Below are 25,668 nucleotides of genomic sequence, written 5' to 3' on the forward strand. Positions count from 1 at the left end.
ACTTGCAACCCTGCATTATTTTAACCATTTTACTTTGTACTTAGCACTTTAGATTGTAAGGTTAGAGATGATGTCAAAAAAGGCTGTTCACAAGCAGCACAACCACGGAGGCCAGTTCTGGATACTATTAGAGCTTACTTTAGTTAACTTGAGCAGTTCTGTCCTGCTGTTTACTGGATTTTAGGGAGTTTACATTCTTGCAACCCCAGCTAAAAAAATAATACCAGAGATAGCATTACATTTGCCAAATACATCAGTTAGTCATCATCATCAAGGCCTTTTTTTGTAACACTTTAAGTGATAACATACTTTTTGAAAATAGAAACAAGTATGTAAACAGGTTATTAAATAACTAATAATAACAATCTGACATTTTTCCTCATTATACTCGCAATACAATGAACATCTGAAATCTACATTTATGCGGAAACACAAAAACAACATCATTTATTGTGTTTACCTAATCGTCAACTGGCAAAAATAGTGACTCTTGCAGCACTGTAAAAAATGCTTTAGGCATTTTAAATCTTAGATCAACCACAAAAAAAAAAGATCAAAACCACTCTCTTGTCTGTCCACGCAATATGAAGCTATTCAGTTTTCTTAGTGATTGAAAATCAATACTGTTCACTGCACTTTGCATATAGACCAGTTTACAAGATTTTCACCTTAAAACAAGGCAACTGCAACTATCAAGTTAAGTCATCAACAGCTTTTTCAACTCATCAAGATAGTGTTACCTTCATTAGCTATCTAACTATACTCGATCTACACATAAATGTGCCACACTGAGTATAATTGACCATCGCCTGCCAAAACTGAGCAGTTGCTTTTGTCAACTGTCTTTTGTAGACAGTTGACAAAAGCAACTACTCAGTTGGAACCTGAGACCCTCAAGGACCCCCAATAAATAAGTTTTTTAAGCTGATTGTGCTGCTATTCTGACTTTAGAAATGTAGCTGAAACAGGGATGACTTTCACCAAGTCAGAAGAGTGAAAGTCGTCACCACCTGGAGGTGTGACAGCTACTTTCAGTAAAAGAGAACCTGTTGAGACCTGTCATCCTGCCCCAGTGTAGCTGAGTGTGTCTCTCTTTTCCAGTTTGTTTTAGATCAACCTACAGTGTTATTTTCTCTGAAAAACAGCTGGATTAGAGGTGTCAAACATGACAATGACACGTCTTGATACACTAAATTCACCTATTCACTTCCATCCTATTCTCCCTGGACTCTTTAATTTACTGATTCTCTTCCACCTTATTCAGATATTAACACTTAAATCCCCTCCCATCCTGTCCTGTTCAAATTTTACATCATTACAGCCAATAGGATATGTTCATACAGGACAACTCCAAAGCCTTCTGTTACTGCAAGACTTTAATACCCCTCTCAGTATAATTAGGGTAATTACTGTCAGGACACAACAACCTGAAGTTAGATTTAGGCTGATACAGGAAGTAGACAGAACTACTCAACTAAAGCGGCTGATTGGGTTTTTCATAAATACTTCATTAAACCCAAAGCTGTTGTCCACATTAACACACAGGGATTTTTAAATTGTAATGGAGAAAAGGCTGTGAGCTCTGAAATGTTGAGGTGTAATGTAATAAAAAGGTATTTGAGACTTCTTTTACTGTGTCCAAAAGAAAAAACAAACAAAAAAAAAAACATGCTATTCCAGTTTTGTATGTATGTATTTTTTTAACATTTACATTTTTACATTGTTTACAGTTTTGTTGCAAAATTTCCTTTTATCTATTATATAGATTATGTATTTTAAGCATCTAGAATAATTGGATTTTCAATTGTTTTGTGACTGGACACAGCTGCATTTTTTAATTTAATTCATCCTTCTATCTATATCTGATTATCCAAGCTAATCTCAGCTGTCAATGGGCAAGAGTCAACATACATCCTTGTCAGGTCACCATTCTATCTATAAGATTTGATCTAATTCAAAGTTGACATAACACTCTGATTCTTTAAGATGAAAAGCTAACAAATTAGCATAAAGCAGTTAACATATAGAGAAAGAGTATAAAGACAGACCACTCTGTAAGACCAAGGACCAAGAGGCTCATTAACACTGTAGTGTTTCTGCCATCTTAGCCAACAAAAGAAGGTTAGACATCATTTACTGCAAATTTTTTTATCCATTAGCTAATGAGAAATTAGCACCTAATATTTGGTAAATTGTTGCCTTCAGTTTTTAATAAGATTTTTTTTCTTAAGCAAGAAAGACAAAAAAAATTATTTATTCTTTTTTTTTTTACCTAATAATTTAGGTTTTTGTAGTATATTTGACCGAAAGCAGTGAAGGAGCTGCTGTCTTTAATTAATGTTGAAACTCAAATGTAGGAAATGCTGTTCCTGAACAAGATGGTTTTCATCAAATCTACACAAGCTGTGACCTCACAATATTAACTCATTAGCATTTATTCAGTCCCAGATTCCACCAGCTGACCCCACGACCACACACATGCACAGAGCTGTCCAACATGTCAGTGTTCGGTGCCTCAACAGAAAGTAATTACAGCCTATTGTTCACGCAACAACAAGCACACCCACGCTCTATCAGGACCATTACTGACGTATTTACAGCCTATCAGAGGTATGATGAAACAAAAACACACTCAGATGACTGCCAATCATGCATGCTTTGTGTTTCCACACCTCTGTGAGTGACTGTTTACTTTTCCTTCATGAAGAAACAGAACTGAGGAATGAAACGACATTTTGTTGATCATGCTGACACTGCTGTTTCTCAGACATCAGGAGTTGGGCTCAAAGTCAGACTAAAGAAATTTCATGGCCATTACAGATGTTCATTTGTTATCTGTCTGGAATTATGAGTAAATCTATATTACTCTCAGTCTTACTCCAGTTATACTGCAGTCTAATGTACATATAAAGCAGCTGCCTTAGACAAACTCCTACTAGAGTCAACATGTCAAGACTCAGGTTTCCATGCAGAACTCAACGTCTTTAACATCATCCCTATGAAAAGTGAATAATCTGGTCTTGATCATAATTCAGTAATAAAATCATCAAGGCAGAGGTCATAAGGAGGTCATAACAATGATCATCATGTTATACAACTGTGAAAAGCATAAGCGTAGAGATCTACTGAGACAAAAAACATCTTGAAAAAAAGAGTTCAACGTGTCCCTGGTTTCTTATATGAAGACACCAATACCCCGGGCTGGTTTGAAAAATATATCTTAGACTATAATCTAGAATGCTAAACTGGTCTTGATTTCACTCTTATTCTATTTCCAGCAATATAGTTTTCTAAAAATAAATACTAGCATATTTCTAGCTCAACACATTAGCCACCCCTGCAATGACATCATCAAACCTTTTGTTTTGCCCAAACAAGTCATCCTGAGCTAGACAAACAAGTTAGCAGAAGTATGGAGCAATGCCAAATTAAGAACTGATATTTCATGCTACTCTTGAGTTTTTGTTAAGCTTTTTTGAATAAGTATAATATTCCCTGCAATGCACTGGTAAAGTTTTGACAGATTTATTTTTAATCGAGATTTGTATCTGAAGCATTAATGTCATCTAAGCCATAAGTCATAGTCTTTCTTGGTAAGCTAGCCCCTGTTCCTGAAAACACAGAGCCTATTTTTTGCATTAACAGCAGACGGTGTCTATAATCGTGTACTCCATGAAATCAATATCTGATAAACCACACTGTCACACTTCTCTCTTTCCATTACAGGTAAATTTGCATTTAATGAATCACCTGACAGCATGAGGTCTACAGCAGTACCAGTATCAACAAAAGAGTTTACCAAAATGTCAGAGCACTCCTTTCATTAGCAATGTAAGTTAAAAATAAAAAATTGTGGAACATGTAAGGAAACTGTTAACAATAAAAATGAAATCTTTAATCTTGTTTGTATAGTGAGCTTTTCTCTATACTGACCTTCAGCTCCCAGTGAAAGGTCATCTTCAAAGCTGCAGCCGTTCTTCAGCACTCCTGTTCTCACACACACACACACACACACACACACACACACACACACGTTGTGAAATCCTTTCAGAAACATTTCTAAAATGGTAAAGTGTAGCAGAAATTTCTCTCCCTATTTTGACACATACTGTGGTTAACCAAGTCAAAAACAAGCTATTATGACAGGTTGCAAGTATTTAGTCATTAACCGAAGTCCCCAGGGGGAAGGTGGTGTAAGTGTCATAACAGGTTGGAGTCTTTGCAATGTAATATAGAAAAACATACACAGAAAAGGTGGATTACCTCTGCTGGGAGAAGCACTTTGATCATCTAGAGAGGCTCCAAGAGGAGTCCTAGACACAAGGCCACAAAGAGAGAGGGTTATCACTCAAGTCAAATCATAAACTGACAACTAAAACTATAAAAATCCAGGGAGCAATTTTAACCCAGGAAGCACTGCAAAACACACTAACTACATCCCATGGCATATCATGTAACAACTGTCGCACACAACAGACACACCACACACAAGTAGACATACAACAGCCGGAACACGTGAACCCACAGTGACCTGCATCTTCCTAGTTTTAGGGACTTACATAGAATGTCTACCACGTTGCTGAGTTTTGCCCCCTAATCCAACGTTTGCCTCACTGACTCATCAGGATAGCTTAACAACTTTGCCTAGTAAAAGGTAACTTTCAAAACTTTAAATGTCTGTCAGATACTAGGTAACTGCATGCCAGTCAATGGCTAAGTTAGCCACATCAACCACCGCAGGCTAACTACCTAATATCAACTGTCCAATAAAGGCTAACTAGGTGGACCTCTCAGGTGGACAATCAAATCCAGCTGACTGTCTGGCTATTGCGAAGTAACTCAGTGATAACTGCCTCCCAAGCTAGGTCTAAGCAGTCCAGCTCTTATTGGCTGTACGACTAAGGCAAAGTAACCCGGTGCTGACTACCCAGTGATAACTGTCAAACTTAGGCTAGTTAACCTACCAGTAACTGTCTGTCAGGCTAAGACTTAGTAATGCATTGCTAACTACCTGTCAGGCTAAAGACACATACTATAAACCAATGTTAATTGCCTGTTAGGCTAAGGCTACATAAACCAATACTGCCTTTAGGGCTAAGGATTAAATGTCCAATGCTGTCAGAAGAAGAGTAGATAATCAAGTGCTAACTGCCCATTAGCTGCAGGCTTACTATTCCACTTCTGATATAAACTCCCAGCAAAACAAAGGTTAAGTATCCCAGCTATGTCCAGGTAAGGCCGGATTAAAGCTAATCTACGCACAATCCCGGTTTTGCTACCTATCCCAGGTGTTCTACTGACCACCCTAGCTGTCCCAACACTTCTAGCTGACAGATCAGGCTAGTTGACAGTAAACTAGTGGGCCTGAGCTGCTGTCTGTAGCCTGACACTGGAAACACTGAGCTGTTACACAACCGTTAGCGCTTATCAATGGGACAAACTTCATGCCACTATTCCACTGACCAACACACACACACAAACACACAGAGTTGTATAACAGTACACGGCCGCAGTGTCCCCTAACCCTCCCACTTTCCCCTGGCAGCCATGTTGGCCCCGGACCACTGCCCTGTGATGTTGCTATGGTAACTCGTGATTCTGGCTCCGCTGATCACGTTACCATGGTAATGTTACAGAGGACACGTCGGAGCAATGAAAGAGCTGGCGAATTGTGAGTGACAGCACCTGATACCGTGCGTGTGTGGTGTAATAGTGTTGACTCAGTAGTAGGAACCCCTCCTCTGTTTACTCTCCTTTATTTTTTCTGCTGTTCTTTCCGTCTTCTATCAGCTTCTTCCTGAGTCTTTCTTTCCTTCTTTCCTTCTCTGTTCTCCCCTAACAGCTCTATGTGCCCTATCTCCAGGCGTTGGTCAGCTCTCTTTGTGTGTGTTCTGTGTGTTGTATGCCTAGGCGTTGGCTGTGTCCGTCCTACGTAAGCAGCTGATAACAAAACTCCTAAAGATACATACACGCATACCTTCAGACACCAGGAAAACATACCATTTAATCAGAAATCACCTGTATTTAGATTTAAATACAACTTCTCTTCACATTTCTGCTGATCATTAAAAACAACTTGAAGAAACTTGGTGTGGAGAAATAATCCACAAATGTCAACATTTGGCCAGTTTTATTTTAGTAAATCAGATAATTAAAGACTGAAAAACCTGGCCCACTTTAACAGACAGAGCATGTGAATAGTGAATACGCTAAAGCAGGACATTAAGTAATCGTGGTATGGTCCTTAAATTAAGTGGAAAATTGATACTGTACCTGCATTCAATAAGCCAGCTGGTGATCTTGTTAGGAACTTGCCCTGACAGAAAGACAGATGAGCATGTTAAAGCAATAAGCTAGCAGATGTTGTGTGCAACAGTGATTACAACATGCTATAAAAGCATTACTGTGGTGCTAGACTTCAGGACAGAACTCAACATTTTAGCTGATAATAATTACAGTGCAAGCAGGCTGCAATTCCAGTAATTTATCCAGTCCCCATTCACGTTTTGTAGCTGCAGCTAATGATTAATTGAATTGTAATGTAATGCGTGAACTTTTTCTTCCAATTAGTGAAAAATGCGTATCATATTTTGAACATATTGACATCAAAAGTCTTCTTTTGTCTGACCAACAGTTCAAAAATAAATATAACGATAATATAAACCACTACAACACCAACCGCTATATTGGCAACTTGAAAGCTCAACTTCAACTTGAGAAAGCACATGCTTATGGATAAAACACAAATTAAAACATCTTAACCAAACTGACAGTCTCAGGTTTTAGAAAAGGAGTATAAACCAAGCTTGCATAAGAGCTGGGCTTGCTCTGAGATGGGTTAAATGCAGGGACTGAATTTCATTGTAACATGTATGTGAAATTGTTTATGTGGTATGTTGTCAAATGTGTAATGTGAATGTAATGCAACTTAAATTAGAAATGTAGTGGAGTAAAAACTTTTAGATTTAGAGAAGTAAACGTCAAAATAGCTGTATTTAAGTAAAGTACAGACGCATGAAAAATGTACTTTCTGTAAGTAGAGTTAGAAAGAAATTGTTCTTTGTTACTTTTCACCTCTGGAGTCCTTTAAATACAGGCTAGGCAAAGTGGGGGACTGTTCAGTTGCCGGCATTTTTAGGTTCTCCACTTTCTGTTTTTTAAATCGCCTTAAATAAACTATACAGTTGGCCTTTCTGTTTCACCATACTTGTAGGCCAACATCAGCTCCACAGCAGATGACTTTTGTGATAACACACTGTATTAAGCACTGACTTTGGCTTTCTTTGGCTTAAGTGTCTGCTGGTACGAAGGGAAGTGAACATTGGACATACGAGAAACACAAGGTTAACGTGTAATAATTAACTTTTCAAAACATAGTCAACATTTAAAATAATACCCCAGGTAGAACATTGTTTTGGTGACAGCTCCTTCTAACCTGGTTCTGAAGGTTTCTGAGCATCCTCATTTCCCTGGCTCTGTTGGCCTCTCTGAGGTGCACTGTGCTCCTGTCCTGATTCCTGCCACAGAGAGTCTCTGCTCTTTGCCCAGGCCAGACGCTTCATACAGGCTATGTTGCATTCTGCCGGCCCTCTGGGACCTGAGGATCGATTATGCAAATCTGTCAGAAGGACTGCTATGAAGTCATCGATCTGGTTTGGCAGGTATTCAACTTGACAAACAGATGCTTCACCTGATTCAATAAGAAAAAACCCAGAGCAGGTGAGTGGAGCACAATGATATCACACATCAGTTCTCACCCCGAGTATCTAGGTCATCGAACTGTGTTTGTCGTTTAGACAATAGGCGCATGATAATAATCTCCTGTAACTCTGTATTTCCAGATGTGTCAGTGTACAATGCAAATTTAAAACCATGTGGACCAGTCAACTGAGACACACAAATGTGCACCATCAAGCTTTTTGTGTCTGATGTAACGCCACACGTCAATCAGATGAGCTCATGAGGAACCCCTTTATCGTCAGCATGCATATTCCCATTGTGTTTATTTTAACTGATTTTAACATGCATGGTTAGTGCAACATTATTGTTTTCAGCTGAATTTTCATTGTTTTATTCTGTTGGGTCTGTCTTTCTACTATTACCCCTTAATGGGGCAAAAGCTGGGTCTTTAAGCCATCTTTTCTGTTAGTGATTGCTATTCCTTTTTGCTGTCCTAATAGTTTGCAGTTAATTTTAGCGTATAACCTATATGCATTTCATTTAGCTAAAAATTACATTAACTTTCATTTTAACTGTGTAACTAAAACATTTCAGCTGCTTAACCATTACCTTTAGATAACAATTTTTTATGTTAATACATTACTCTTAGAAAAAGGGTTTGAATGGTCTCCAAAAATAACTATTAGGCTATTCAAAAAGATTTACCAAGTTAATACATTACCTATTTCATTATTTCAATTCTTTATCCATTAAGACTTAAACTGTCGATATCTATTGTCGATGCTAAAGCTACTGTTCAAACTACCCACTTTAAGTATTAATATTTCAATTCAATACCTAGCTAATGAAATTGTTTATTCAGTGCATTTAGCTATTTCAATTGGTCATCACTACTTCCTGTTAACTATTTCAATACTTTGTTACCTTTAGCAAACCATTTTAGCTATGTACAATTATCTTTTTTAGTTTCTGTTTAAATTTATATTCCACCAGGTTACACATGTCTATTACCTTTAGGAACTGTTTAGCCACTGTAATGATTCTTCCATATCTTTTTTCTGAAATTGATGGGTAGACAGTTTCTAAATCTCTCACTTCAACATTAATATAAATATAAATTTTTTGTGACATGTATCCAATGATATAAATGCTATGTCCCTTTTAGCTAATGATGTGAACTTTTAACCATTATGTTGATGAAGGTTTCAGAACTAATTGGACGATTATTGAAATGTTTCCATCGAAGAAGAAAGAAGTCCAGTTAAGTCAGCTTCCAGATATTTATTCCTTACTTTTAGCTAGTTATTTGAACAGTGTAAGGAAGACATCACACCTGGAGCCGCAGTGTTGTCCGCTTCCAGAGCTCCACTTTCCATATTGACCCGTCTGTGTGTTTGGTGGGGGTCAGTCAGTCCAAGACGACTGACGACACAACTACACCAACATCTGCATCCGGTAATGCACCTGGAGACAGGAAGGAAAATTTGATTTATTTACTTTGTTTATTAAGCAGGGACACATAATAACAAACATGTAGGCTAAACGTGTCCTCTGTAGTCCCTGGACAAATGTTTAAAAAAAGACAGGCATAAGCAGGATACACTGGCAATGGAAAGACAAGAAATGATGACAATGACCAAATGGCAAAGGCAGACAAGTACTGTAAGGGCACAATAATCTTTAATGCTGATTAAGCTGTCTGCTAGTTTTCTATGAGCTCTAAATAAACCATAAGTGCTTTGTCCTTAGGAAATAAAACAAAATATTTCTGGTGAGATGAGAATCTGAGAAGTGGCCTTTATGATTGGTGACCAAGGAAGCCCCACTAAGACTACAGTAGGCTAAGATTTCATGCATGCTCAAACACAGCAACTCCCAAACACTGCTGTCATTTCAATGAACCAGAGGGGTGAAACATTTAAAACGTTGGAAAAGTAAATATCCTAGCGTTCAGTTATAATCAACATGTCACGACAATGTCAAATCTCAAAATGAAATTAATGTGACAATGTTGACAAACATCTCTGGCAGCAGGTCATTAATTGAAGGAGTAACTTGAAGTCAGGCAAAGGTAAACTTGTCCATTGTCTAGTTTGTGTGTCTAAACTCAGCCGAAGGCGATTTGTGAAGGGAACAACTCCACCCTGAAACATCACTGTTCACCCACAAGCCAAATGTTTTTGTTGTTCAACAATTTAAACGGTGTTGGCGACGACGGTGTGAATATTGTGATCTATTGCATTGAAAGGTTTTCTGCCTGTCAAACATGAGATGGTCAAGCACATTTTAACACGCCAAGCTTTTCTCAAATGTGTTACCACGGACTGATAACACAACAAATTTTTTAAATAAAATAAAATAAATAAATAAAAAGGCGCCTTGGCTTTGATGGATCATTTCTCTGAAACAAGTCTCTGCTGGTTGATTTTTGATAGAACTGAAACTAATGACTGCCTGGAAATAAGAATGTCGAGCTAAAAACTGAAGGATCAGTAATGTGAGGTAAAAAAAAACATGTTTATTTAATGTTGTCAAAAGCATAAGTCCTCACACTTGAGAAACTAAAATTAGGGGCCCCAGCATCTCAAATTAACTCAGTGCTTTTACTCTCAGCAAGACGCAGGAATACACAGAGGAATGTCTTTGATTTCACAGTTTTACTAAAGTCCCAAAGTTCAAGTTACATGTTGTAGTTTTTCCAACAGCTGAGGCTTGTAATTTTAGACAGAGGAAACTGAAATACCAAAATCAGTGCCATATATCTGCTTTATTATGAAATTAATATTACAAGTTTTAATGATATGCTCTGGGTTTATAAGAGACCACTGCCTGTAATCATCGTCATCCGCAACAAGATGCAAAATAGTATATACATTTTCTCTAAATCACTCATACCGTAGTTACAAAGCTGTGGAGCCAGGGGATTACTTTCAATTAAAAGTCTCATTTAGGATATTTGAGTTACGGTATGTGTGGATCTGGGACATTTAGCTGGAATACTAAATCAAGGGTCATGTAGTTTGCATCCATAGCCAGCGGAAATTTAATGCTGTGTTAATGTTTTTGATTCACCCCATTGGTGCTCAGGCCAATTATTTTACTGTGTGCATCAAAAACTACACATAAACTATTGATCTATATAGACAGGCTTTGTCAATGTAAGGATTTGCCAGTTGTATCTCTGTTACATCCTTGGAAAATCTTCAGTTTTTGGACTGGTAAACAGTATCTTGGGATTTCTTTCAATTTCCTGACGTTTTGTAGGTCCAATGATAAATGGGTTTATTGTAAACAATATTTAGCAGATTTAACAAGAAACTAAATGTAGCAGCTGTTCAGTTTGTTTTATCACTTACACACTCGGCCCAGTCTCATAGGCAAAAGTCTAAGCCCTGCAGCCAGGCAGGGAAGTCGCAAGGAATTTTACTGGCATAAAATTACACATAAATATTAACAGTAAAAAATGAGATCAACAAATCAATAGACTAAAGCATTAGGATAAATATAGAAAAATACACATAGAGCCATTGAAGGATAGAGGAGGAGGAGGGAGAAAAAGGAAGAAGAGGAGCATGCAGCCAAATTTAAATGAGAATGTGTGAAACAGGAAACGAGTGTTTAGAATGAAGAACAGAACAACTTCCTGTCCTAGAGAGTGGGGGGGTGAGCCAGGGATAGGATTATTTTTAGATTTCTCTTGTAAATGCAAAACAAACTGGAATGTCAGAAATTAACAACACACACACACAGTCAGACAGTGTGCAGGAGTAATACTAGTGTTGCTTTTTCATAGCGAATAGCAGCTGTGTGCAGGTGGATTCACAAACTTGAAAAAACATCTCATAAAATGCTACATTTTGAACCTCGATGGACATAAATGTGTCTATTCCCCCAAATCCCAACCTCTCAAGTACAGCAAACGCTGTTTCATCAGGTCCTTAGCTTTATTTACTGTTTCTTGTACTGAATTTTTCATATTTTAAATAATAATTTAGCAAATTTTGAGCTAATTCATGTTTTGTTTTTTGTTTTTTCAAGTCAACATCCATGCATAGAAAGGAATAAAGTTTTCACACCCAAATCCACAATAATTTGCTTTTTGATCCGCACCTTGCAAGGTAGCTGTGCAAGCTGTGTGTTTGCATGCATTTGAGAGAGAGACAACAAGAGGCAAAGCCGAAGATCACTTTGTCTATTAAGGTCACAAAAGAGCATTGCAAACGCAGCCCATTTAGCAAAACAAGTTTTTAAGTGTAATGAACATTTCAGATGCACTTTTTCCTGCGCTATATTTATTCAAAGCTCTAACATTGACCTTTAGATTAAGACTATTAATACAACATTGAATCATTGCCTTTACAAAATAAATTAAATCTAAAATATTCTTGAGTGGTTAAGGAGCAGACCATGTAATTGCATCATCCATGCTTAGTATCCTGACCGGTGAACCTTTGTTGCATGTCACACTGTACCCTTCTCTCTCTACCCCTGGTTTCCTGTTTCTCTGTCCTGTCAAATCAAGGCATAAAATGTCGAAATCTAACTTTGAAAAAGATGCATCCTGTTTATGATCATGTATGACACAGACAAAAGTCTTTTTTTTGGCAAAATGAGTAAAACCATTTTACTAAGCCATATAGCACGTACGTATGTGTGAACCTTTTCATTCATGTAATAAAGTATAAAATAATGTGAGGCTGCTTCCCTCTCAGTTATATCATTGTAAACTGAACGTCTCTTTGAGAAATGACCCACTGACTGTATGAGTATCTCGTGTGCCTGTAACTATAACCTGTCAACAGTGACAGAAACCAGAGGTGGAGGTCACAACGGTCTGAATGAAGTCACACTGTTACAGCCTGTTTCCTGCAGACTGAACACAGCAAACACAGCAGCTGCTCAGACACTTGAACCTTCATCTCACTGACTAAGATCCATGTAAACCAAGTTAAACAACAGTGTGGGAAATAGAGCCTGTTTACATTTCTGTTACAGTAAAGTGTACTGAACAGAATTATTATTTTGATTCTCTCTAAATTCATGAGCAGCCATCATCTCTAGACAAATAATCTAATGAAACTGTCAAATTCACTTGAGTATTTCTATTTCCTAACAGTTCTAAATAAACACATTTCAGAAAAAATAATAAAAGAACTTGATCTGTTTTAAAACATTTAACAACTGCATAGTCATTTTTGATTAACTGACTGAACAACAGCAACATAAAGAATGACAGAAAGTAACCAGCAGATTACATTTTAGAGAAAATACTAATTACTAGCTTAAAATAAATTGATTACAAACTCTCTGTATTTTCCTCTATTTAAGAGTAAAATGCTGCTTAAACATGAGTAGTAATATAAAACAAGAAGAAGAAGATAAAATATCAAATTATACTGTTAAACATCATTTGCCCTATACACTTTACATTTCTTTGAATTGACAAATTGAAAGGCACATGGATTACAATAACACTACAAGACAAACTAAACATCATGTCTTTTTTTTTCAGACTTTGGACAGATTTCCCAATTATAGTAATCATCAAATCTATCATTGCACCAAAATATTCTTGAATTTTAATTTTGATGAATTTTATTTCGAACTGCTGTACTTAAAGCTACAATATGCAGCTTTTTAGAATCAATCACCCTACGGTATCAAATACTGGGCTGTATCAAAGGCTGGGAAGTCTTATAGACATGCGTGGGACACACAAGGTTACATACTGTAGCTTTACATACATCATAACATAAAAAGATGTTTAGCTTCTTGATAGCTGTGATTCAACATGAATTAACAATTAGTGTGAGTGCTTCAATAACTTCAACTGCACACTATTCTTTTTCTTCTAATTCGACGAGTACTTGCACTTTTGATTATTCCAACAGATATAGTACGTATTGTGGTCCAGCTTGTGCCGTAAACGAGCTGATCTCTGTTTTCCAAAAAGAAAAGGCCTTATTACTAATTGCATCTTCAGCCATAACAAACCATTAAAACCGCAGGATCTGTCTTCCCATTTCATGCTACTTTACACCAAACCACAACACTTCTGAAAGAAACTTCACAAAAACTTTTTCATATTATTCTCCCTAAATCCAACATGTCTTTTCTGAAGAAATTCCATGTTTACTAGTTTGCAGCGCTAAAATTCCTGCAGCATAAACACACACGGACACACACACACACACAAAGAGTGGGAAGTAAACTACAGCGCTTCTGTAGAATATTGTACTTGTAAGTACTTTGGTGTTGTGTCAGCAAACTCTAATGCCTTATTTTACTCCACTAAAATTTGTTTTGAGCATTCTGCTCATTAACACCAAATATGATCATAATAACAAATGCAGTAATTTATGTGGTTAGAGCAGACAAAAATTCACAGAATCAGTCTGTATGCAGACGTTAGAATGATCCCCTCCTTCCAACAGCAACGCTATAACACAACTGCCCTGAAATACCGTTCTACATGAGAACTTCGACTTTTGTAACTTTAAGCATATTGCGATGTTGTTGATTATTTCTACACTTTTACTGAAGCAACACATATAAATAGTTCTTCTACCACTGCCCCACACACTCACCGTAAAGTAACTGTAGATGCTGATCTGAGCCTGTCGCTTCAAACATCAGCTGTTCGAAAACGGATTTGGTGATTTTTAAAACTTTAAATTCACCCTGTGACATAAAACCTCTTTCTTTTTGACTTACTAGTTCGTCCTGTTCACTTGTTCCTGCTCTGTTTGACACGCAGGAGAAAGTTGAAGAGTCGCCGTAAAACTTTACAACTCTCACCACTAGCAGTACTGCCACCAAACAAGCAGTATAATGTTCAGTATTATCGTGATAAAAACCGCCATCTGGTTACTCACCGACATGTTTGTCCGCACTTTGGCTCTGGGCTCCCTGTCTGTCAAACCTGCCTGAACTTCTCTAAAAACACTCCAACATTCCTGCTTCCGCTTCCTGAAAGCAGCAGCAGCGGCGGCGGCGGCGGCGGCGGCCGCGTGGAGACGGAGGCGTTACCGCAGCGCGCGGAGCGGACGAACAGCGACACCTGCCGGATTCCGCCCTGCATCACAAATGTCGGGCCAGAGGCGGCTGCGGTGACAAAGGCCACCTTTGTACTTTCTTTGTTGTCTCTGTTCTCCATCCTGACACCTGCTAATTGGTGGAAACAGGAAAGGATTATGGGAACAGTGTGTCACGCGGGGGAAAGGCCCCGTGGGGGAAGGTTCGCTTGTGATAATTGAGAATTTGTTTTTGAAAGAAGTTTTCTGTCTATTTTTTTGCAGATTAGTAAGTCACTTAGAGTGCTATTTTTATTTTACAGTTTTCCGGTACTTGGTTTATTTCCGTTTTAGTGTGCTTTTACTTCACTACAATTCAGAGGAAATGAATGTACTTTTACTACACCACAGTTATTTAAACCTTTAGTTGTTACTTGCAGATAAAGAATCTTAATACAAACTTCTACAAAACTTCTAAAAATTCTACTTTTCATTTTGTCAAAGAAAACTGGAAGGGACATTTATATTGTGAACAGCATGACAGAATCTGTTAGTGGAGTACCTGCACTTAGGTACTTTATAGACCATTATAGAGAATTTTAAGGTCATGAAAGGTTTGGTGCTCTGATTGTATAAGCACTTATCGACTTTGACGTGGCAGACTGATTAAAAGTTGCATTTGACCATAATGCCAGTTGGCTATATAAAACAGAAATCATTAATCTGGGGTTATCTTGCTCTGGCTGTGGATAGTCCCGAGCAAAGAATGCAGATTTTGGCAGGGAGGTGAAACTGAATATCACAAGCCTGTAAAAAGTGTTGTTATGCCAAAAAGTAAAATGTAGAGGTTCCAGTACTTGTGCATGTTGGACAAAACAATGGTTTTTAGTGATCTGATTCCTGTTTTCAGCCATTTTAAGTATATTTTAGAACATTTTAGTTATTTTACGTGTATAGGGTTAGTTTGTGTCATTTATTTTTGGTTTAGCGTCTTGTTGATGTTTTCAATCATCTAGCGTCTAATTTTAGATTTTTCTGTCTGTTTTTGGTCATCATCTTGAGTCTGTTGTTTTCTTTTTGTGTCCTTTTTCATATTCCGTTTCTACTTTGGAATTTTGTGCCTGTTTTGTGTCTTTAATTTTGTGACTTTTTAAAAAGAAAAATGAGATTATTGTTTGTAACCCTTTTTGAGTCATTTTGTATCCTTTTGTGGCTATTGTCCATCTGTTTGTGGCCATTTTTTTGTCTGAGCTCTTTCAAACAGGATTATGAACAGCAATTTAAGATGCTCTGGGTCTATTCCATAATCTATTCAGGGGTGAAAAGTAGATAAATAGGTTACACAATTTTGACATAGGTTTTCTATTATGTGCTAGTTTTGGTCCAACAAGCATTTGTTTGACACACATTTATTCTTGTGCTGTTAATATTTTGTGAACACGACTTTGAAACTTTTAATTAACTACAGTGTAGAAAAACTTCATAGAAATCTTTCAAGTCCTGCCCAAAATGTATTTTTTATTTATTTTTTGTTCTTTCAGCTTATCCCGTGAGTTCATGGTCGCCACAGCAGATTATTGTCCACATGTTGATTCTACTTGGTTTGGACCGGCACTGCACAGCTGGGGATCAGCTGTTCAGTGTCTTGCACAGAGACACTTTGACATATAGCCAGGACCAGGGATCGAACCACTGCCCCTGTGGTCTGTGGATGACTGCCTTACCACCCGAGCTACAGTCGCCCCCTCATGCCCCAAATGTATAAACATGCAAATAAACAATTCTCATTTCTGGAAACCAAAAATATGTGAAACAAACATTGTTGATAGGATAAATATGTTCATTGTTCATTGTTCAAATATGTTCACGTTTTGTAGGCAATGACTAATTTGAACAATTTTAACATGGTAATGTCAGAAAGAAAGAAGAAAAAAGAAAGAAGAGTGAACAGTAAAGAGAAAGAGTAAACCTACATTTAACCACCAGATGGAAACCAAACACCAATGAACACACATCATTTTTACTGAGACACTGCTGCTGTTAGATCTGTTCTGAGTTTAGTTGTGAATTGTACAACAAAGACCAAAATAAAAAAAGATGTCAGTTCTTTAAATACATAGGCATCTAAGAGATATTATGCACAGAAGTTGACTAACTCAGAGCTTTACCACCAACAACACCAACATAGGGGTATTATGTGTTTCCTAAAATTATTCTTCACTTCCTCACCTTACATATAAGCAACTGCGCCACTGTGAAAATACTGTTAAATATAAATGGCTTAAATTTAATAGTAGAGTGAATTTGAACTATTTCAAATAGTGTGGGGTGTATGTTCATCATGTAATAATCAAGGCAATAAGTAGTTTTAATGTTTAGATAAATATGTTGGACCATACATGTGGTTAAAAGAGTATATAACACACTATTATGTTATTGTAATGTGGTCTATGCTGAAAAGTGAACAGCAATATATTCTAAAACATTTATTTAGAAGAGAAGTTGTTCACCATAAACATATCTTGGTAACAGTGTGTCACAAGTATAAGGAAGTTGTAGAGCAGTGTTACTAAAAATGTGACTGATTTATTTACTATTTACTAAAATGGGAGTGTGTGTGTGTGTTTTGAGTTTTCACTGCTTCTTTGTATGAATAAGATAATCTGACCTTCACACACAGAGGCTGCAGTATAGAATTATAATTCTTATTCAACAGCGAGTTACTGTTTATTCACTTTGCTTTTAATCACAAATGACTGTGAATTTTTGTCCCTTTGCTGCAGTGTATTCCTCATTGTTTCTGTCTCCTCTTAAATACTATCACACAATTCTTTGTGATTTATATATTTTAATTTTAATTTGGTTGCTGCTTCATTAAAAATAAGTTCTCAAAGTAGGGAGAAAATAGGGAAACACTTTTTTGTATTTGTCAAAAGTTTTTGTTTTAAAAAATATTTTTACTAATAAAGTGCATATCCTGTCTGTCTTAATCCCATGTTTTACTATCAAACAGGTAAAGAGCCTCTGTCTTTTTAAAATTTTGTTTAATTAAAAAAACACCAAATGACCACAAAGAGCTGAAAAATGCATAAATAAAGACACATTGTGAACATAACACACACACAAAATGACCATAACCAACAATTTTTTAAATTGTTGGTTGTGGACAAATGACTGCGTAAAAGTTTCCTTGCAGTTTGAGGATTGAAATAAACAGGTACAGAAGAGGGCATGTTTTTTTCAAAGTCCATCCGCGGGCTAGTCTCTCATGGAGCTGTTTAAGGGAATAAATTGGTTATAAAAATCAATTTTAAACTGCATGCTTAGCGCTACAGAGGAGTCAGACATGTCAGACTTTGAGCTATGTGAGTATCCCAAACTGAGCAGACTGGGAGACGACTGTGTGTTATCCATTACCTGCCAGAGGTGGTCAGACAAACAGGTCCTCTGATGTTGTCTGGTAACCTCTTAGCAATGGGGTTTATCATTACTATGGCAACCGCCTCACTGGAAAACAGCCTGGTCTAAAGTCCAAATTTTTTTACCTGTCGGTCAGAGCTGAGGCACCCAGTACACATGCAGTATTACATGAGATATTATGATGTTGATGATGCTGGAATCACAACAGAAAAAACAAACAAACAGTAATTCAACACTGCTGTGACCTTAAAGCCACAGACTGTAACATTCATTCAGGATAAATACCTCCTGTGAAGTCAAACACACTGAGCAGCACTGGCAGCAAAGATTGATTTCTGAAAGTTTGCTTGCATTGTTGCAGTACTGTGTGTTGCCACTGGGAAAAATGCCTGACTGGCAGAGTGGTGGTGTCATAACTGATAGGGAATGTCTTTCTACAGTACTTTTGTACTTAGGCGCCTAAGTACTTAGGGTCATCTATTTCAGTAAAACACTTACAAATTATAGACCATGATAAAATCAGCAGAATGCACAGTTTTCACTACGGAGCTGGAACAACAACAGTGATGTGAATAATAAACAGCTTTGGTTGGTTTGCTGTTGATTATTTAAACATAACTTTTGTTTCTTTGCAGGGCACTTATGACAAACCCTCTGTGTCTGGGTCAGGAAAACTCATATAAATGGAAACCTAAATGCACTCTGAATGCAGCCTGGTTGGTAAATATTTCTTATCATTAACAAATCTCATGAAACTAAAACAGCAAACGAACTGGTTCTACTGCAGGGAGACAGAAGAGTGTAAATACAAACGGTAGTCTGTGACTCCGTGTTCCTCTCCTGCCTGACTCATTAAGAGGCTCACCCATTTTCAGGTCTCTTCACTGGATTACAGTGACTTCGAGGATTTGTGGGTTTTTACACTTTCTGTTTATTTGAAAAGAAACATAATTTTTAGTTCTATATTTGTTTCTTTTTGTTTTTTTCACTTTTTCTGTTTTTTTTTTTTTTTGTTTGTTCATTTTTTTTTTTTTGCTGTTATTACTTTTAGGATCCATACCTATCGTTAGAAGGATGCTGAGGTTGGAGTTGCCAGGCAGGAGGTCTAGAGGAAGACCAAAGAGGAGATTTATGGTTGTAGTTAGTTGGTGTGAGAGAAGAGGATGCAGAGGACAGGGTTAGTTGGAGGCACATGATTCGCTGTGGCGACTCCTGAAAGGAAAAGAAGAAGACCCCTGTGCTATATAAAGAGATACAATAAGTCTTGCCTCCACAAGACTGGGGACCCTGTGAGTTTGGCCCTGAAGTACACATCATCTTCAATAATAAATATAAATACACACACACACACACAACATTTTGAAGGCAGCAGCACACAAACTCAATACTCAAGTAAAGGTGAAAGTACTTATGAAGGTACTCCACTACAAAAAGTAAGGCAGTAATTGAAATGCTCTACTGAAGTTCAAGTTATAAGCGCAAAGGAACTTATTTCTCTGAGCATCATTACAACTAATGATGGGGAGTTCTGCTCTGAATTATAGTGGAGTAGACAACAATGTACTTAGTACATGATGTACTTATACTACATGAGTAAATGTACTTAGTTACCCTGCACCTCTTCTCCAAGCAACACACACCTCCCATGATGAATATGACATTTGTGTGGGCGCATGCGCGCGTGGATGTGGCGACAGATGGTCAACTTTGCTCAGAGAGGGAGACAAACGGAAGATTTGTCACGTGATCCCCGGGGCCGGTTTAATGACGTCAGCACCATATGGCGCGTGCCGTGAAGGCGGAGACTGTATATGCTAATTACCGTCCCACCCATCTCCCAGCATCTCGCGGGTGTGTGTGTGTTTGTGTGTATGCCGGGTATAAAAGCAGCATCTTCCCACACACACACCTCAGAAAGCTCATTGCAGGTCACGCACAGTCACGCACGCACACGCACATATAGAGCGCGCGGGATGTGTGGGATCTGACGCACAGCAACAACAGGTACGTTTTTAACAGATTAATAAGTAATATCTGATCGATAGGGACTAAATGATACATTTTAGTAATTATGCAAATGTGACAGAGTGATTCAGTTATAATTAGCTTTTGAAATGAACTAGTGCGTCAAAAACAAACCCAGTGCTTTTAGTTTTGATTTATTTTAATTAGATATTCAAATTCTTTTTTATTTTCCAATTGTTTGTTAATAGTTTAGTTAATTTTCAATCCGTTTTACTAAATTGAGCTATATATATCAATTTTTTTTCTAAAAACGGCGCCTTTTTTTTCATTTGAATTTCATTTTTTAAAATGAGCTTTATTTGTTTATTTCTGCTGTTGTTATTGTGGTTTATTGTATTTTGCTTATTTGTGTTTATTCCCTAATGTACCTCGGCTCTCCTTCACCTGTCGTACCTCCACCTGTCTGTCTGTAAATTAACGGAACCAGACAGCCGCAAACTGGAAGGAAAAAAATAACGTGATTCACTATTATCTAAATGTACTGGGCAAAAAAAGGCTTATTTAATTTTTTGTCTTTAATTTTTTTTCTCCCGAGAAAACATTCCAAGAAACAATGTATTTTTAGTTTTTTGACTATATTTAAATGTGAAACTATTTCCTGTAACAGAGTTCAATCTCGGAAATTTGACGTATTTTACTTTGATTGGATTAAAACGTTTTATTTAATTGAGCAGTTTCTAACAATTTATCAACAATGAGCTGATTTCCTTTGCTGAAACAGCTAAAGCTGTTAATGGGTCTAAAAGTTTCCATCGGTTCTCATTGTAACATTGTAATTGGCTTCAGATTGTAAATGTTTGATTTGACCTATGTAAAATTGAATTAATTGTGAGTGTGAGATTTTATTTATTTATTTTTTGCAGCTTACATTTTTTCTCTGTCTCTGATCTCTGTTTCCAACAAAGTGATATACGGCTGATTTTGTACTCTGAGAACCAGATACTAGAGCCACATAGGAATAATTTTTAAACATTGCAATAGTGATATAAATGAAAATAATTATAATGTCCTTATGCCTATAAATTAACTACAGAATTGTGCAGAAGTGCAAAGACAGTTCTAAGTATAAAGTGGAGGACAAAGTGGTGCCATGAATCTTTCTGTATTTAGAGCATATTTCTATAATTTACAATGCAAGTTATGCATTTCCATAATTATAAATGGATACATTTTTTAAAGCACATTTGTCACATTTTGCTTCCAGTCTTTTTATTTAATTCCTTTCATTCTTTTGAAAACTAAAGAATCACAGCAGCTCTGTCCGATGTATTTTCAGTTTATAAAATGTTTTAATTAAGTTCATAACCTGATCATCTACTGAATAAAAATGAATCAAAAAGTCTGCCTCCTCTGTTGAAAGAACACACAATCGCATGAAAAACCAAAAAGGCTGTTTAAAATGTAATAAAACATATTTTTTACAGTTGAATGAATATATAATAACGTAATCCTTTGCTGAGGCATCTCTTGATTTTTTATTGCTTTTTGTTTAAACAGATTTCTCCTCTTTTCCAGAGAATCAGCATCATGACCAGGTCTGTGCGGGAGGATCAGGTGTCAGTGGACTCTGAGGAGCTTCAGGAGCTTCATAGTCCAGCGGGAGGAGAACCAGAGAGGGGGACAGGAGGAGGAGGAGCAGGAGGAGGAGAGGAGGAAGAGGATTGCCTACACCGTCTGGAAGAAGAAGAGGACGAGGACGAGGACGATGAAGAGGAGGAGGAGGAAGAGGAAGACGGCGAGAACAAGCCGAAGAGGCGAGGGCCAAAGAAGAAGAAAATGACAAAGGCTCGAATGCAGAGGTGAAGGAGATAATTTTGGGTTTCTTATGTGTTTAAAAAAAAACTTAAATGAGTTTAGATAGTTTAGTGAGTTCAGATTAAATGCAGAGCAGGTGTTAAGGTTGTTTTGTTGTGGACAAACAAAAAGAAAGGATGAAATGATGAGTGTAAAGTTGGAAATAACAAGCATTTTTGTTAAACATTTGCTAACATAATCACAAACTGCAGCAGTTTGTGTCCAATCAGAAAAAGACAGAAGCATAGTCTAAATTTAAAAATTCCCTTTCTAAACCTGAGAACAGTTTCTAAAAATCATTTTAAAGCGAAAATATGTCAATATTTTAAAAACAAGTTTTTTTTTCTGAACGAGGTTCAGAGAATTTCAATTATTTCTGCTTGTTTATGACTTCTATATAACAACCCAGCAGAGCAGGACAGGGAGGACAGGGAAGGCCGGGTGGAGCAGAGTGGATTGATCTTGAGTCGCGTGGTAAAGCTAAAGCTAAGCTGAGTTGCGTGTTGTCCTGTAGATGATTGGAGAAATCCATCTTGTGAACCTCATCAAATGACCAGTGTTGGGCAAGTCACTCAGGCAGCGTAATATCCACTCATCACTTATTACTCCTAAAAAAAGTAAAAGTATTTAATTACTTATTACTCTCTGTCAAAAGTAATATATTCCTTTACACATTAGTATTATATTACTGCCTCAGATGAAACTATGGGCAACAGCCCAGTTGGGCAGTCGTTCATGAAGCCCAACGTTAGAGGTGAAGTTCTTGGTTCCACCTGGCTACAAGTCAAAGTGTTGAAGAAGACACTGTAACCCTGTGGTGCTCCATGATCATTATCACTTAGACACTATAATTAGCGCTAAACACTAATTAAACACTTTAAAAAATGTATTCACTTTAACAGAACAATAATTAGCCCAACAGAAATTAAAAAACTGTTTCTTTCAAAATAGGTGTCACTGATTTAGAGTCAGTGCTGGCTACCAGTGATAAGAACATCTCTTTGTGATATGTCCAGTGTTTCTGTAATGCTGCTGTAATATGGAATACTTCAGCAGGATTTAGTGAGTTTGAAGCAGTATCAGTAGCTATGACCTTGCCAAGCAGTTCATAAAATTAATTTATCTGTTCTGTCTCCCGCAGTATTACCATGTGTTACCCAGATGCATTTTGGCAAATTAATGTTTTTTCAGTTAATACGTTTATTTGAAGACTGATTTAGTTTAGATATATTTGATGTTAAATTATTTTCTCTAGTCATTGTCTTCAGATGAAATGCCCCTTTAATGATCAAACATTTCAGGCTCTGTATTTTCTCTTTTCTTTTTGTTAATAGTTGGAAGGTCGTTTGCCTCAATTTATAAGAAGTAGGTTTGGTGCAGACATTTGCAACAGTATTACATCTACCACAGATGATTCGAATTCTCATTAGCATCTGTAACTGAAGAACACTTTTAAGGTCTACATCTGATGCTATCTGCCAGATTACAGTCCACATAAAGTCAGAGTACCAAATCACATTACTGTAGGAATCAAGGGGGAGATTTCCACTGGGAACAAACACATTTACAATTTAATTAACTCTTAATCCAGATGGGAGGAGATAATTTGATAAAAATGGAGATATGCTACTCTTTGTCAACTTCCACTGTTTTAATGGATTCAGAGCAATAAGCCTTATCACCGGCAGTGACTATATCAAAGATCAACCTGCCCTGGATTATGTCTCCCAGGCTCCAAACAGACTGCCCTACCCTCAGAATGGTGGTAGCTTCATGCATACTGATTCACAAGTGAAGATCTCGAATCTTGATTTCACAATGAGAATTTTACACATACGACAACTGATAACACTAACAATTGATTTACTGGGTGTTTCTGCAGGTTTAAGATCCGTCGGATGAAAGCTAACGCTCGTGAGAGGAACCGCATGCATGGGCTGAACGATGCTCTGGAGAGTCTGCGGAAAGTCGTCCCCTGTTATTCCAAAACCCAGAAACTGTCCAAAATCGAGACACTCCGTCTCGCCAAGAACTACATCTGGGCGCTGAGTGAGATCCTGCGCTCTGGCAAGGCGCCCGACCTCATGAGCTTTGTTCAGGCGCTGTGCAAAGGTCAGCAGTAAAATAAGCGCAACAGGCATTGATAGTATAGTTATTATCGGATAACAATTTAAGCAACCATAGCATTTAGTGATAGATTTAACATAGTGATGCTTCATTTAATTACAAACAAAAAGTGGATAAAAAGAGATAACACTTCTTAACATTTTTTAGTTTTACGAAATACAAATATTTAGTAGCAGCTACTGACAGTTATCAAATGATCTAAGCACTATTAACTGTTTATTCTGTCTTTGTTCTCAGGTTTGTCTCAGCCGACCACTAACCTGGTGGCAGGCTGCCTGCAGCTGAACCCAAGGACTTTCCTGCCAGAGCAGACACCTGACCTTCCGGCTCATCTCCCCCCTGTTGGTGCTGCAGCCTATCCGGGACACTTCTCCTATCAGAGCCCTGGGCTGACGGCTGGCCTGCCCAGCCCACCTTATGGCACCATGGAGCCCTCCCACATCTTCCACCAGGTCAAAGGTCAGCCCTATGGTCCCCTAGAGCCCTTCTTTGATGGTGTCCTGGTGTCGGACGGTCCAGCATTCGACCCACCGCTCAGCCCGCCGCTCAGCATCAATGGGAACTTCACCTCATCCTTCAAGCACGAAGCTGTCACAGCCGCTGAATACGACAAGAGTTTCTCATTCAGCGTGCACTATGGGGGAGGAGGAGCTGGAGGACATGCTGCCATCTACGGTGGAGGGGGGTCCAACCCACGGTGCAGTGAGCTGCAGGTGGACGGGCTGATGGGCTTTGATGGACACTCACACCACGAGAGGCTGATGAATGCCCAGCTGAACGCCATTTTCCATGACTCCTGAGGAAGAGGAAGGCGAAGGACTGAGAGACTGGCAGAGACAGAGAGACAAACAGACTGACCATTAATATCTTTCATTCTGTCCTCTCTTCTTCTTTCTGTCTATGTCGGGCTCTACCACTCTTCCTCAGTTCGCACCCGACGATGGTGATGTTGACGATGATGTAATCTTTGTAGCACTTCATCCTGCAGAGACACCCTCTGAATGTCTCATTATTATCCATATTATCACTTAAAAATAATCAATAATCAATAAGCAATAATCTTGAGGAAACTATGCAATTTTGTTAAAATCTGAGCGATGCTCAGCTAACGATTCCAAACGTTAAAAGAATAAAGATTTCTCTATTTTTTGGTCAGAGTGTGAGGAGGTGATGGGCCGGTGTTGGGCCAGTGTTAAACCGGCAGTGCGTTGAAGTGTTCATGTTGTGTATGTGGTTTTTACTTTTTGCTTTTTATAATGTTCCTATAGCATTCTGTGAACATTTCATGTGACTCTTGTTCATATTTTATAAGATAGATGTTTATAAAGGCCTTTTATTAAAAGGAATTCCATGTGATTTGTCTGAGTCTGTTCTTCAACAACCGCCTGGTTCCTGTTCAGTGAACATGGATTAACATGGAAGTTGGATAAAATAAAAGCAATATATTCATAACCTCAAAACTATGCAGAAACTACACAGAAAGGTAATTCATGGTAAATAAGAAAAGATTCTCAGATTTAAAAAATGTGTACTGCTAACAAAATTACAAAATAATTTCAGATGATTAAATCCAGCTTTTATAGTATATCTTTTTCACTTGGGATCAAGA

General features: G+C 37.7%; 2 protein-coding genes across 10 annotated transcripts in view; one reads left to right on the top strand and one right to left on the bottom strand.

The window, feature by feature from the left end:
* The window catches only part of itprid2 (ITPR interacting domain containing 2), a 41,429-nt gene extending 26,769 nt beyond the window's left edge, over positions 1-14,660 (bottom strand). For 3 of the 8 annotated variants that reach the window (XM_067515427.1, XM_067515426.1, XM_067515423.1), the window contains exons 1-6: positions 14,556-14,660; positions 9,014-9,144; positions 7,436-7,690; positions 6,274-6,316; positions 4,264-4,313; positions 3,934-3,987 (exon numbers count right to left, since the gene is read on the bottom strand). In XM_067515427.1, coding sequence (XP_067371528.1) covers positions 3,934-3,987; positions 4,264-4,313; positions 6,274-6,316; positions 7,436-7,690; positions 9,014-9,056 — 445 coding nt within the window. In that variant the 5' untranslated portion in view covers positions 9,057-9,144; positions 14,556-14,660. Of the gene's footprint in view, positions 1-3,933; positions 3,988-4,263; positions 4,314-6,273; positions 6,317-7,435; positions 7,691-8,972; positions 9,145-14,267; positions 14,518-14,555 lie in introns of those variants that run through there. The other 5 variants (XM_067515430.1, XM_067515428.1, XM_067515425.1 and 2 more) reach the window with 4 other exon arrangements.
* A 5,318-nt stretch (positions 14,661-19,978) lies between these two features.
* neurod1 (neuronal differentiation 1) lies at positions 19,979-25,415 on the top strand. 2 transcript variants are annotated; one of them, XM_067517103.1, is made up of 4 exons: positions 19,979-20,117; positions 21,654-21,937; positions 23,815-24,044; positions 24,297-25,415. In XM_067517103.1, exons 2-4 carry the CDS (start codon positions 21,666-21,668, stop codon positions 24,857-24,859), a joined length of 1,065 nt encoding a protein of 354 aa, XP_067373204.1. In that variant the 5' UTR covers positions 19,979-20,117; positions 21,654-21,665; the 3' UTR covers positions 24,860-25,415. The 2 variants fall into 2 exon arrangements, with proteins under 2 accessions (XP_067373204.1, XP_067373205.1); XM_067517104.1 differs by having other exon boundaries at positions 19,996-20,117; positions 21,636-21,937.
* The last annotated feature ends 253 nt before the right edge of the window (positions 25,416-25,668 follow it).

The sequence above is a fragment of the Channa argus genome, chromosome 9 (genome assembly GCF_033026475.1).
Source record: "Channa argus isolate prfri chromosome 9, Channa argus male v1.0, whole genome shotgun sequence".
NCBI classification, from domain to species: domain Eukaryota; kingdom Metazoa; phylum Chordata; class Actinopteri; order Anabantiformes; family Channidae; genus Channa; species Channa argus.